Here is a 14,406-nt window from a genome sequence, read left to right as displayed (position 1 = left end):
TCCCCTAGGAGGGCTGCCATATATATATATATATATATATATATATATATATATATATATATGTACACACACACACACACACACATACATGCCATGGAAAGGGGATAAGACTCATTCTTGACATAAAAGTTAGGACGATGCAGCAGGTCTTACAAAGTATTCTGCTTGGTCCTTGGTGCCTTGGGAATTCGTGTTTTCTCTTAACAAGGCACGACAGCCCAAAGAGCTGTCATTCAAGGCAATGCCCTTCGGGTGATAGAATGTTTATATATAGGTACAGAAAAGACACATTCGGAGTTGATGGAAGGTATCCTTCTCTAGAAGTGAGAGGGTGGGAAAGGGAGGCCTCCTGGAAAAGATGTAATTTAAATCGTGTCATGAAGAAAATCAGGGAAACCAAGAGGTGGAAGTAAAGAAACAAAAGCTTCTCATTTCACTTTTGTTCTCCATCACCTAACACAGTGCTTGGCACATAGGAAGTACTTAATAAATGGCTATTAACTGATTAATTTGCAAAGAATCCTTTTATAAAACACAAAATCATCCATTATTTGTTTTATTAATTTATTTTTTAAAACTCCTTTGACTTTCAAGGGCACACCTGCATTTGAAAACACTGAAATGCATCATCATAGGCTCATTCCTCACATTCTTTGGGTCCATGACTCCCACAGATGTTCCCATGATGCTGATTCCTTGTATCACCAAGAAAGAGAGGAAACCTAGGGTTGCAAGCTGAGTGGGGCCTGACAAGCCGGAGGGACACAGCAGGGCCGGAAGGTGGGGACAGAGGCAGTGAGGCCGGTCTCTGCCCATCTCTAGAAATGCGGTGGGGTGGGGTGGTGGGGAGGGAGGGGCTTTTTCAGAGAGTCTGAGACCCACCTTTCAGGAGAAAAAGGCACAAACACCAGAAACCAAGTCACGTACCTTGTGGAAAAGAAGAATGTTAAAAACATAAAGCTCAGCTGAACGGAAAAAACTGAAAGAGAAAAGAAAATTATGCAGTTAGCATTATAAAGATCAAAGGTGTATTCACGTTCATTGTTTGTTGGTGCCTTTGGCGGAGGGGCCTGAGAGGCAGCCAGGGGGCTCTGGAGTTGGAAGGCTGAGGCTTAGGCTGTGTGTGCTCCATGGTGGAACCATTCAAACTCTTTGCAGGATCATTTTAAGTTATCCAATGAGATGGCTGGATTAGATGACCTCGGGGATGGCTTCAGACCTAAATCTATGACTGAGTCAATGTCTTTTGTGAGTTGCCATTCAGGGTTTCTAAAAATTCATCACCTGCCTATAGGCAGCCTGCCCTGGATGACAGCAAGTCGGGTTGGTGCACAGAAGGCAGATGCACACTCAGGGAATCACAGAACTCGAGATTTGGGAGGAACCTCAGCCGCTATCTGGTCCAGTTCAAACTGGACTAGAATTGCCACCATGAACCACACACCCAACAGATGGCTGTGCAGTCTTACTTGAAGAGTAAGCAAGACAGATTCCCCACCTTTCAAGGCACTGAGGTGGAGTAGTGAATAGAGTACTGGGCTGGAGTCAGGAAGACAAGTTAAAATCCAGCCTCAGCCACTGACCAGTTGGGTGACCCTGGGGATGTCATTTAACTCCATTTGCCTTAGTTTCCTCCTCTGTAAAATAGGGATAATAATAGCACCTACCTCCCAGACTTGTTATGAAGAACAAATGAGATAATTATAAAATGCATGGCACATAGTAGGACTTATATAAATGTGAGCTATTATTACTTGCTATTAAGGGATTCTATTCCAGCCCTATCTGTTGGCAAGAACTTTGTGGTCTAACGGCCTAAATCTGTCTTTTTCTGACTTCTACCCATTGATTCTACTTTTTTCTAGAGGGAACAAGTCTAATTCTTCTTTCCATGATTGCCCTTCAATCACTGGAAGACAGTAATCACATTTCTCCCAAGGATTTTCTTTTCTAGTTTAAACATCCCCAGACCCTTTAGCCCGTCCTCACATGTCAAGAGCTTAAAGCAGTCACCATGGTGGTTGCCCTTCTCTGGACACACTTTGGCTCATCAAAGTCCTTCTCAAACACAGTACCCAAAAAGGAACACCATCTTCCAGGCGAAGCCTTGGGCAACGTGATCCTCTTTCTATCTGGATGCTACGCCTCTCTTAATGCAGCCCAAGATGGCGGCCCTGGGTTCCTGCAGAAAGCCTTCACGCTTGGGGGATTTGGCCTGAGCTGGCACTTCAGTGCCACGGCCTTGCAAACCTCCAGGGCCCCTCCATGGCCAAAAGCAGAGGACTTGAGGTGGAAGCTAGGCAAGGCTAACAGGATAGCCGTAGCTCCCGCATAAGGAGAGAATTCTTCATGATCTGGGGATGAGGGGAACGAGTGCACCCCCATTACCTTCCTCAGGAGTCTTTCTCAGACTCTCAGAACAACTCCATGAAGTATTTTTAACTCCAATTCCCATTTTACAAGCAAGGAAGCTGAGGTGGGAGAGCCTGTCTTGCTCCAGTCTTTTTTTTTTTTTTTTTTAACCCTTACCTTCTCTCTTAGAATTAATACCGTATATTGGTTCTGAGACAGAAGAAGAGTGGTAAGGGCTAGGCAATGGGGGTTAAGTGTCTTGCTCAGGGTCACACAGTGACGAAGGGTCTGAGGCCATACTTGAACTCAGGATCTCCCGTCACATCTCTAGGCCTGGCTGTCCATCCACAAAGCCACCTGGCTGCCCCACTTGCCCTGGTCTTAAGTTAACTACAGTGGCAGTGAGAGGCAGAGCAAAAACAGAAATGTAGGTCTGACTCTCCCCGTTTTCACGATCAGAAGGTCGGCTTCCCACTGAATACAAATGCAAAGGCTTGCCTGGCCCTGGCCCTACGACAGGCACACAGGGCAGAAAGCTGTCTCTGTCTAACTCTAATGCCGGCTTTATTAGTGCGTGGCTGCTCATGGCAAAGCTGGGGAGGGGTCCAGGGGCATCGCGGCCAGCCCGCTGTTAACAAAGACTGTGGTGCGCTGCCCCCCTGAGGACTGGGCTGGGGGGGGGGCGGTGGGGAGCACCCAACCTACTTATGAACAGAACGACGAGAAGGCTGAAGCCATCCAGGTCAATGTTGGTATTGGAGAAAGTGTCGCAGAAGGTCGTGTAGATGATGGTGAGGAGGACGCAGCTGCTGATCGTCCCAAACGGAGGCTTCCTCCTCTCCAGCCAATCCTTGATGTACCTTCGGACGATCTGAAACAGAGAAAGCAACAGGTCTGCCTCTATTTCAGAGAATTTCAGGCGCCCAGCTGGGCAGCACAAAGTGAATGTGACAGCAGAAAGACATAAAGGGAAGAGAATAATTTGGATGATGGCCACAATGGATTTCAAAGCTTCTCTGCCCCACAACTCTTCTTCTGGGGAATTTAACATTTGTACTGGCAACTTCCACTGGGTGTCCATAATGAGAGTATATTTTCAACTGCATTCCAATCCATCCTTAATCATGCCAAATGTTCTTTGCTAGCTGTCACTGAGACATGCCCATTAAGCCTCCCCAAAGTTTATCTCCTCTGCTGATCCTAATGGATGGATGCAATTATCACTGTCCCCCTTGCCTCAACAGACCATTCCAAGTGCATCTTTGGGAATCTTAAAAATCTGACATCTTTAGGAATTTCATGATGGCAGATAATCTAAAGTGATCCATGAAACATATTAATATTTTAAAAAGCCAGCGATGCACCAGAAGTTTTTAATTAAATTATAACTCATGCTTGAAAAGCAAAAAGTGCATGTGTTGTGGGAGTTTAAATAATTCAAACTCTGAATATCTAGAGTTTTTGTAAATCCAAAGACAAATGCCATTTGCATGCTCTTAGAATACCAGAATTAACACTTGAAAATGAGCGAACCTGCCATGACTTCACCATGAGAGGAGAAGTAGAATCTGAAGTTGTTTAGCAAGAGTCTTGTAAAATGAAAGTTTAATGATAAAAGTCACCTTCGTTTTCAGAACTTGCTGTGATATGGAGCATCTGAATAGTAGAGATGAATCTAGCTTTGAGAACCATCTGTTAACTTCTATTTAAAACTTTCATTTAATGGGTGTGGGTGTGTGTGGGGTGAAATCTTTTAAAGCTCTATCCTTAGTACTACAGTAGAGACTTGTCATTCGATTACTCTGTGTGACTTGAATTTGAAATAGCCCGGCGGGTCGCACAACCACGATCCATTAGTAATAATGAGGTCAGGGCACCTGTACAGACTTCTGCCATAGGGTTCTCCTCTCTCCTAAATCTGCTATCATTAACATGCCTTGAAAAAGAAGACTTCGGTTCACAGCCAAATACACTTTACAGAAACCTGAGAATGGAACAAAAAACTCACAGTATAAAACTTTAGCCAATAGATGTTGGATAATCTCCAAGCTTCTTCGAGAACTAACTAGGACCTTTTCTACAGGTCAGTCCACAAGTAGAGGCTTTGAAGGACTCTGGCCTGCCCACACAGCACAATTCACAGCATCTGACTTAGAGGAAGGAACACCGAAGTGTGAATCTTGCCTCAGACATTAGCTAATTATGTGATTCCCAGCCTCAGTTTCCTCATCTGCAAAAGGGACATACCAGCACCAATTTTTTAAGGTAATTAGAGGATCAAATGAAATATCCTACATAAAATGCTTTGCAGACTTTAAAGTGCTATATAAATGCTAGTTCTTATCACTATTATAATTCATCTCTACTATTCAAATCCTCTGTATCTCAGCAAGTTCTGAAAATAATATGGGAATATGCACTGGGTTAACTAGATGAACAATGGCTTAATAAATTGGGAAATAGCACAGGTTTGAGACTTCAGGTACCTGTCAAACTGGCAAAGATAATAAAAAAGGGAAGAGCTTTTTTGTTGTTGGAGGGAAGCAAAGCAAACTTAAATACTGTTGGTAGATGTTGAGATCTCTTTATCATCTCTGATAATCTGATAAGGACAGTTTAGTTGATAAGGAAATAAGGACAGGACAAGGGAGTTGTCTTTTACCTCATGCTTCCAGCTCTGGCTCCAGGAGCATGGAGTTTATTATATATATTTCAAGACTCATTTCACACAAAAGAACCCCCCTGAAACTTTGCAGATGCGCAGAAGTTACAAATTATGTCACATCAAAACACAAAACATTGGCTTCAGAATAGACCAAGGCCAAGGCTGAATTTTGACTGGCTTCTTATCGGGAAGCCAAGTTGGGAAGTATCCCTCTCAGGGTCAAATCGTCCCGCTGATTTTGGCCTTGGCTATACCAGGTAGCAGCAATCCTTACTGTGTTAACCCTTTAAATTCAGGTTTGATAGGAACATAAAGCTTTTCAATAAGGCCACAATACTTTTCAACAAGAAATTACAAGGATCACAAAAGGGGTCAAAAGAGGAGTCTCAGATTTTTATCTGTTCTCTTATTGGTTTCCTATAGGTAGAACTATGAATTAGTCATGCCATTCTATAAGACAATTTGGAATTACACAATTTTACAATTGTACCAAATAACTCACTACTGGGGACGATACCCCCAAATGGTCAATGGCATTCGTGGTGTCCCCAAACCAGAAACAAAGGGAGTGCCCATCAATTAGAGAAAGGCTGAGCAAATCATGGCATATGAATGTAACGGAATGTCACAGCATTCTTAAAAGCTGACAAGGATGAAGAATTCAGAGAAACTCGAGAGAGACTCGCATGAAATGTTCTAGCCAAGCCAGAGCAGCACCAGAGGAACAGCAGAGACATCCACCATGATCCCTGAAGACAATGCCAAAGGCAGATGACCTCCTATTAATTGCAGTGACCAGTCTTGGTCCCATAAAACAGTCATTCCAATATACTTTCCTTCCCTTGGTGGAATAGGAGGGAACCACAGGAGTAAACTGATGCCAATACTTTGAGATGCAATTGTTTTATCAAATGGGTTTTGCTTCTCTGGCTATTTGTTGTCAATGTCACAATGGAGAGTTCCTGTGAAAGTGTTTATAAAAATGCTGTTGAGTCATTTCAGTAATGTTTGACTCTTTGTGACTCCCATCTGGGGTTTTCTTAGCAGAGATACTAGAGTGGTTTACCATTTTCTTCTCCAACTCATTTGACTTACAAGGAAACTGAGATAAACAGGGTGAAGTGACTTGCCCAGGGTTGCTCAACTAGTAGATGCTTGAGCCTGGACTTGCACTTAGGTCTTTATGACTTCAGACCTGGTGCTCTATTCCACTCTGCCACCTAGGTGCCTAGGCGTATATAAAAAGAAATGAGCATAAAAATATATATATATATATATATCAACTTGGAAATCCAAAATGAAATAACTCTTGCTCTCATTTTTAAGAAAAATCATATTGAAATGTTCAAAAACCTCAATCTTCATATTTTACAACTAGTATTCATTATATGAAGAATTTTCTAAAACTTTAAGGCTAGCTTAACCATGCTGGTTATAGACAAAAAGCATAAACTAATTATGTTTTTTTTTCTCTCCAAGCTTCATTGCTATGGAGAATATAAATAGTTTCACCAAAAAGTGAATTTTCAAATGGCTAGGCTTTCTGGTTTTTTTTTTTTGGGGGCAGGTGGTAGTGGTGTGTAAATATTGATTCTAGACACTAGGACTACTGGTGAAGTGAGAATCATGATTTTGGGTCAAATTCATGGTTCTTTGGAAGTCTCTTGATAGCAGAGGAATTTCTAAAGGTTATTTTTACAGTTTAGCACACTTTATAAACTTACATGGGGCAGTACTAAGCAGTAGTACTCAAATTTAAGTTTAAAATCAACTCCTCTAGGAAATGAGATATGAAATTATGTAGATTTGGAACCCAAAGAAACATTAGACACCATCTAGTTCAACCTCTCCCTTATTCCCATTTTACAGATGAGCAAACAGAGATCCAGAGAAAAATGACTTGCTTAAGGTTATAAACCCAGTAAAAAGTGATGGGGTCTAACCCTGGCCCCATATTCTGCTTAGCACTTTTACAGTTGTTGTTAAATGCTATCCCAAGCAGACAACACTTTAGAAGTGAAATATGTGAGTTACAGAAATCCACTGATTATAACATTCCACAGCCTACCTGGCCCCAGTCCTAGAGAAAATGAAAATAAAAATTCCTTTTAAAATATCCTTTTGCCCTGTCCCCAAAAAGATGCAAGTAGAGAGGAATAGGGAAAACTTCAGCATCTTATTATTACGAAGTAGGCACCAGACAATCTATAAAAACTGTTTTAAAATCACGGATAATATTTAGAAACCTTAAAAGACAGCTTCAAACGTCAACACTCTACTTTCCCTAGTGATTTTTAGTAGTACCAATTTTCTTTCTTTCCTCTTAGGAGTTCCTTAGGAGGAAAGATACTATTAGCCCCATATTGTAGACAGGAAAACTGAGGACCTCATGACCAATGACCAATGACTGCAGGAGAAAGTAAACTTCTTATGACAGGCCATGGTAGGAGACTGAAAAGAGAAAAGCAGCCTGTTTGTCACCTGCCTCTCCTGAGTCAAAGAAAGCACCTCCCTTTGAAATGTATCCCAGATTCTCTCTCTATAATAATAAATAAAAATAGAGAAGAATTAACTACTGCAAAGGAGAATATCAGATTAGAGCCACCCCAGGTGACACAATCACAACAATGAATTGTCTGCCACCACACCACTCACTTTATTCAAGTCTCATCTTCAGTATTTTCTCTGCATTGACTAATCAATCAACAAACATTCATCAAATACCTAATAAGTGCCAGGCGCTCTGTGAGGTGCTGAATCGATCATTTAATATGTGGGCAGGGTCTGCAACTAGCTTCAAATGTATCTTATTTTTTAGATCCTTTGATTCTCAGAAGTGTCTATGGTTTTCAAAGTACCCAGATTATCAATTAAAAAAATTTGCAATTAAAAAATGCTGCACTGTTGAAACTGGGTGGTAAAGGGTATGTGTGTGTGTGAGAGTTACAAGCCCTCTTATGAAACTTACCACCTTGGCTGGGTCCTTGAGGTATGTATTTAACTGGGTTTCAGTTTCCTTTCCTGTAAAATGAGGGGGCTGCCTCTAAATCTCAAGCCCTTTGAAATTCCTGGACTTCTAAGACCTACAAGTCAGACACTTTCCATTCAGTTCCCATTGGAACAAGATTCATGCCAATTTTACCCAACTTGTAGGTTCACTGCCTTGACCTTTAGGATTTTTTAAAAAAATCAAATCTTAAGGAGGAAGGGCAGCTGAGCAACACAATGGATAGAGCACTAGGCCTGGAGTGGAAATGACCTAGGTTCAAATCTGACCTCAGACACTTGCTAGCTGCGTGACCCTGGCCAAGCCATTTACCCTGATTGCCCAGTCCTTGCCATCCTTCTGTAAACAGAAGGTAAGAGTTTTTTTTTAAAAAAAATCTTAAGGAGGCAAAGATTTGCTAGGAGCACTGGATAGCAAAGCTCCAGTTATTTTCTCATGAGGAAAAAAAAACAACATGCTGAGACAGAAAAAACAACATTCTAGTGTAGAGAACAATCCTATCTGTTATCAGGCTTTATGCTGATTTGTTCACTCTCAATGAACTAATAAAACTGAAAGTATTACATGAGTTTTTATTATCTCTTATGCCTTTCATGGTGAAGAGAGTTGAGGAGGAAGTGGTGGTAATGGTAATTTTTTCTTATGACATTGAACTCTGATACTAGTCCTTTGGTATGATTCTTCAGTTTTTTATTTTAGTGTAAATTCTGGGAAAGACACAAGTCTTACAAAAAGAGAAACTTGGGTTGTTGTCTCCTCTGCATTTCCAAGGAGTTGGGCCTGGCCCCAACTATCCTAAAATATCCTATAAGATATCCTAAAATAATTATGGGAAGAGGAAGAAAGAGCTGTGTTTTTATCATGTTAGCAAGCTCCCACCACCAGTTACTTTTCAGATCTCAGTTTCCTAAAAACTCCCCAGAGGACATAGAAGTAGAGGCAGGTAAGTATGCAAAGTGGGATTTGAACCTAGGTCTTTCTGCCTCCAAGCCCAGAACTCTACTCATTATGCCACATTACCTCTAATCCTAGATTCCTTTTGAAGGTTTATAGCCAATTTTTAAGTCTGCCAATTTTTTAACATTACATCTCTGCCTTTTCTTCTTTCTTATCTTTAAATTTTACAAATATTTTCTGAATGGGAATGACAATGCATGGTGGCAATTTTGCTGCTTTTTTTTTGGCTCATAAGTATTGAACACATAGCTTGCAACATTCCTGAGAGACTGGAACCAGATTAAAATGTGATTGGCAAATATTTAACAAAATAAATCAAAATACAGTAGACTATAGGTAATCTTAATATGTGATTTTCTAAGTCAGCAAAGTGGTCACCTATCTGAGTTGGATGCCACTGTGGTATCCTATTCAACATACATATGGTTTCTTTCCTCTTTATTAGGTTTTGTGACTTAAGCAACATCCAGCTGAAAAACTGTGCAATATCCATTCTTTGGGCCACTGGAAGAGAACCCAATAAAACCTAGCATTCGTTGAACAATTAAACATTTTCCTGATTCTATTCTTTCTTAGAGAACACAAGATCCTTAAGGGAAAAATCTGACTTTTTTTTTGTATTCTTGGCCCTTAGTTCAGCACGTGGCACATAGTAACCACTTAATAAATGCTTTCTGGTTGATGGATAAAATCTCTGGTTTTGTTTAATTAGTGTTGTTTAGGGGTGCTTTAGTTTATGCTATATCTCATACTTTCTCTTTGTTATTTGGAACTTTCCCTACTGATATTTATTTGGGACATTTCTTTCTCTCCTCATAGAAGTCCCTTAGGAAGAAAGATATTATTGGTCACATATTGTAGGCAGGAAAACTGACATACAGGTGGCACAGGTAGACTGTCTTAAGAATTTAGTAGAGGGGCAGGAATTAGAACCCGTTGCTCTTGCCTGCTGTCTCAGTTTCTTTTTTTCCCACTTAGACCACCCAGTTTCTCAATGTATTCCACTGAATAATGTAACCAATATTTCCCTCTAACCAGAAACAATATAAGGTAATGGGATAGTTTCCCATTTATACAACCAATATAATTCGAGAGTTTGCAGGAGGGTGCAAGTGTAATACCTCCTAATTTAACTTTAGTTAAGGGAGGTCTAATACAAAAGCAGCAGTGCCGACATTAAACTGGAAAATGAATCGCTGATGGAGAGACCAGAGAATGAATGACTAATAATGCACAGATATACTTTTTTATTATTAATTCATAGAAAACAGTGGGTTTCAAAGTCTGTTGCTTTGAAAAATGCCTGAGCTAGTCGAATATGATGAAAGGTGGTGAAAATTCTATTTCATTAACATTTAATCATAAATCACTCTTAAATAAAAAGTATAAAATAAAAATTTGTCACAAGCATTTAGATATGGAGAAAAAAGAGGAAAGGAAATACTACAGCAGTGTTCATTGTTTCTGTTTTCTGTCAACTCTGCAAATTCAATTTCGGTCAACAAACATTTTTATTAAGAACTTGCTATGTGCAAGGTTATAGTACTATTTGGGCAGAGGACATAAAAAAAACAACCAAAAATGAAGCAGAGCTTGCCTTTGAGTCACTTCTATTCTCCTGGGGGATTAGAATATGTTCACAGACAAGGCAACAAAGTGATTTTTTTGGGTATAGGATATCACTGATAATTTGGATGGACGCTGAGTTAAAATTCACAGGGACCTTAGGGACTCTAAGAGGAAAGAGAAAGCAACTCAGACAAAGACCCCTGGCCAAATTGCCAATCAATAAATGTTTATTAAGTGCCTTCCATGTGCCAGGCACTGGGCTAACCACTAGGGATACAAGAAGAAGCAAAATACAGTCCCTATAAGCCCCTGCTCAAGAGGCTTCCAATCTAATGAGGGAAAGGAAAAATTGATAGAATGTAAAACAGAAACAAAATGTCCCCAAATGACAAGAAGAAACCAAGTGGATGCCCACTGATTGGGGAATGAATAAACTGCGGTATATGAATATAACTGGAATGTTTTTGCACCTTAAGAAATATAGATGTAAGGAATTAAGAGAAACTTAGAAGATTTATGTGAACTGATGTAGAGAGAAATAAGGAGACCCAAGAAAACACAATATACATAGCCATAATAATATAAATTAAAACCACTGTAAAAGACATCTGATAGATGCAATGATCTCAGCTCCAGACAACTGCTGATGACCTTAGGACTAAATGAAGCCTGTGCTGTCAGACACGGTCCAAGCACTGGTTCACTTTATTTCTGTTACAGAAGTGGTGACAGTTACTGAGAAGTTACAGTGATGTAAATGAAAGAATCTACACCTAAAAAATATTTTACTACTTATTATTTGGATGGGATAAAAAGGTCTCCTCACAGTTTGCTATTGATAACAATATACATTCCTATCATTTCAGAGGTCACTTGTTGATAAAAACTGTATCAAAATTTAGTCCTTTTGACCCAATTCTTACTCTTCCATATATCCTTTAGTGTGTGATTATTTATACCATTGGTATTTGAAATGTTCCCTAAGCCTATAAAGAAGACTGTATCCCAACTATGAGTTACTATCTATTATTGATTTCTAGAACCAAGAAAATAAACGTGGTGCTAAAGTGATATTGTCTGTGACACACAAAGTATGGAGCTGTGAATTGCCAGCTGTATTTGTTATACCTCCAGAGAACGACTTAATGTGCTCTGTATTTGATCTGAGGCTATCACAGAGGATGCCATTAAAATGTTCTTCCGAGAAGTCTTGTATGGTCTGATTTTTAATCAAGTGGCCAACAAGGACCTACCAACCTATGGCTGTGTGAACCTATTTTGCTATTTTAAGTGCCGATTATGCAGTTAAGGCCTCAGCATTATGCTAGGTCCATAATTCCTCTACTATCATTCCACTGGGATCACAAGGTATTCTTACAGCATTCTGTGCATTTTCCTCTTGTTTTGGTTTCAGTCCTCTCTCCATGTTTAAAATCCAAGAGACAAAGAAGTTATATTTTTCTTTGAGGAATAAATCAAATTTAACTCAACATTCGCTTTTTTGAATGTTCCTTGGGGCGTGTAGTCTGTAGAATGAAATTCGAAGAAGGGGTTCAGCACAATTCCACTCAATATCTGACACGTTTCCATGAGAAAATAAAAGTTAAAACAACATGTTGAGGATCACTCATTATAAGAAATTAGAGGGGTATCAGGTTGGCTCAGTGAACAGAAAGCCAGGCCTAGAGATGAGAGGACCTGGGTTCAAATCTAGCCTCAGATACATCCTTTTTGACCCTGGGCAAGTCACTTGGCCCTAATTGCATAGCCCTTATTACTCTTCTGCCTTAGAACTGATATTTGATATCAATTCTAAGACAGAATGTGAAGGTTTAAAAAAAGAAAGAAAAGAAATTAAACAGGAAAGATTTTTTTCCTGTTACCTCAAGTGAAGATAGGAAAGGAACTCTAAACTTCCTAAAGCCCATCAAGAGGAAATTATAGATTTAAAAATATATATGTATGTATATGATTTCAATTGAGCTATCATATGGCAGAGCAGATTGAGGCCTGGCACAGGAGGTGAGAAGCCGTAGGTGTAAGTCTTGGCATTGACACATTATTACTAGATTAATAGTCTGTATGGCTCTGTGGAAACCATTTAACCCCTCTGAGTTTTAGGCAATTCTCTAAGACCTAGATACTAAATTACAAATGGATCGGGGCCTGCATTGGTTGAAGAAGCATCCACACGGATGCAATCACATCTGACTGATGTATTTATGCAATATTATTAGCAGAGCTCAAGGAGGACAGAGAGCCTACCAGGAAATCAAGAAGACCTGAATTCAAGGCCCCCCTCTAATCCATGCTGGCTGGGGGACCTGCACAGATCACTAACCTCTAAGGGCAGGAGGCAACAAAACTATGAGTTACAGAGAAGGTGCTTTCTTCTTTTGGAATATATTGAGAAAAACCTTGGCCCAGTCCTTAATGAGATCCCTATGTAATTACAAACCCCAACTGAAAAAAGCATAGGAAAGTGAAAGTAAAATGACAAAGGCTTCACTCCAACAATATAGAAGATATCATTAAGATCGACCTTTCGGTCCAATTCTAAGACAATTCTAGGTCTTCCTAGAAATCTATTTTACAGATATTTCCTAAATAGTATTGTATGCTAGTGATTTTCCTTTTTTTTTTTTTATTCAGGAAAACCATACAGAAGCTAGAATAAACTTGCCATTTATTGTTGTATCTGACTGTTGGTGACTCCATCTGGGTTTCCTTGGCAAAGATACTGGAGTGATTTGCCGTTTCCTTCTCCAGCTCATTTGACAGATGAGGAAACTGAGGCAAACAGGGTCAAGTGAGTTGCTCAGAGTCAAACAGCTAGTCAGTGTCTGACACTCAGATCTCCCTGACTCCAGGCTCAGTGTTCTGCCCACTGTGCTCCCTACCTGCTTAACATTCATTAGTCATACATTTGTCTATATAACATATAACATGTAACAGGATTATTCTACCATTACTCATGTATGCAAGAGTGATTTTTTTCTCATTTGTCTATTTTCATTTCAACTTGATGACCTTGGACAAGACACCCAATTTCCATCCACCTCAGTCTTCCCATTCCAAAATGAAAGTAATGAACTAAATCCATGATCAGTGAAGGGAGTCTCCAACTGGGAAACTCCTTATATTGATAGAAAGAGGCAGCTCATTTATACCTTCTGGTCTTAGAGAATAGCCTCAGGGCACCAAGAGTGACTTGGCCAAGGTCACAAAGCTAGTATATGGCAGCAGTAGACTTAGATTAAGCTCTTCTGTAGTGAAGGTCCCTTCTCCACTATCCCATCATTTCACATGAGAGTGACAGCAATAGATAAAGGGCCAGGATAATAGGATGACCAAACAGTTATGAAACATCTACTCCTGGGTTCAAGGATCAAATGTGCTAATATCTGTGAAAAGTGCTTACCACCATGCCTAGAAACTAGCAGGCAGTATGTACATAAATGCTGACTCCTTTCTCTTCCCAATGACTCATTTCTCCTACCTGCAAATCCAGCCCTCTCATTGCCTGTTCCATCTCACAGATTCTAGATAGACTTGGAGGAGAAGGTTGGATACTGGAGTGTGGAACTCACCTGTCCGATGATGAGGGGAACAACTACAGTCATAGAGAGCTGGGAAAATATGGAGGTAAAAGGCACAGAAGATGATGATCCAAGCTGTTAAAAAAAATGAGATAAGCAATTCAGCAATCAGTTTATAATGAGCTTGTCAGGCATTTTAAAAACATTTTTATTTTTGAAATAATGCAGTAAGAACCAAATTCACACCCACAAAGGGACACATATGTAATAGCTGCATACAAACACAGAGAAAGTGATGTTACTTTCAATTTTCTAAA

The 14,406-nt window shown here is 39.9% G+C and overlaps 1 protein-coding gene across 4 annotated transcripts in view; it reads right to left on the bottom strand.

The window, feature by feature from the left end:
- The window catches only part of SLC10A7 (solute carrier family 10 member 7), a 323,901-nt gene that overhangs the window by 46,100 nt on the left and 263,395 nt on the right, over window positions 1-14,406 (bottom strand). For 2 of the 4 annotated variants that reach the window (XM_044681402.1, XM_044681403.1), the window contains 3 exons: window positions 14,141-14,224; window positions 3,058-3,223; window positions 928-979 (listed from right to left, as the gene is read on the bottom strand). In XM_044681402.1, the coding sequence (XP_044537337.1) occupies window positions 928-979; window positions 3,058-3,223; window positions 14,141-14,224 (302 nt within the window). The remainder of the gene's footprint in view (window positions 1-927; window positions 980-3,057; window positions 3,224-14,140; window positions 14,225-14,406) is intronic. The other 2 variants (XM_044681405.1, XM_044681404.1) reach the window with 2 other exon arrangements.

This window comes from Gracilinanus agilis, chromosome 6, assembly GCF_016433145.1.
Source record: "Gracilinanus agilis isolate LMUSP501 chromosome 6, AgileGrace, whole genome shotgun sequence".
Taxonomy (NCBI): domain Eukaryota; kingdom Metazoa; phylum Chordata; class Mammalia; order Didelphimorphia; family Didelphidae; genus Gracilinanus; species Gracilinanus agilis.
Note: the sequence above shows the minus strand (reverse complement) of the source record. Positions and strands in the feature narration are given on the sequence as shown.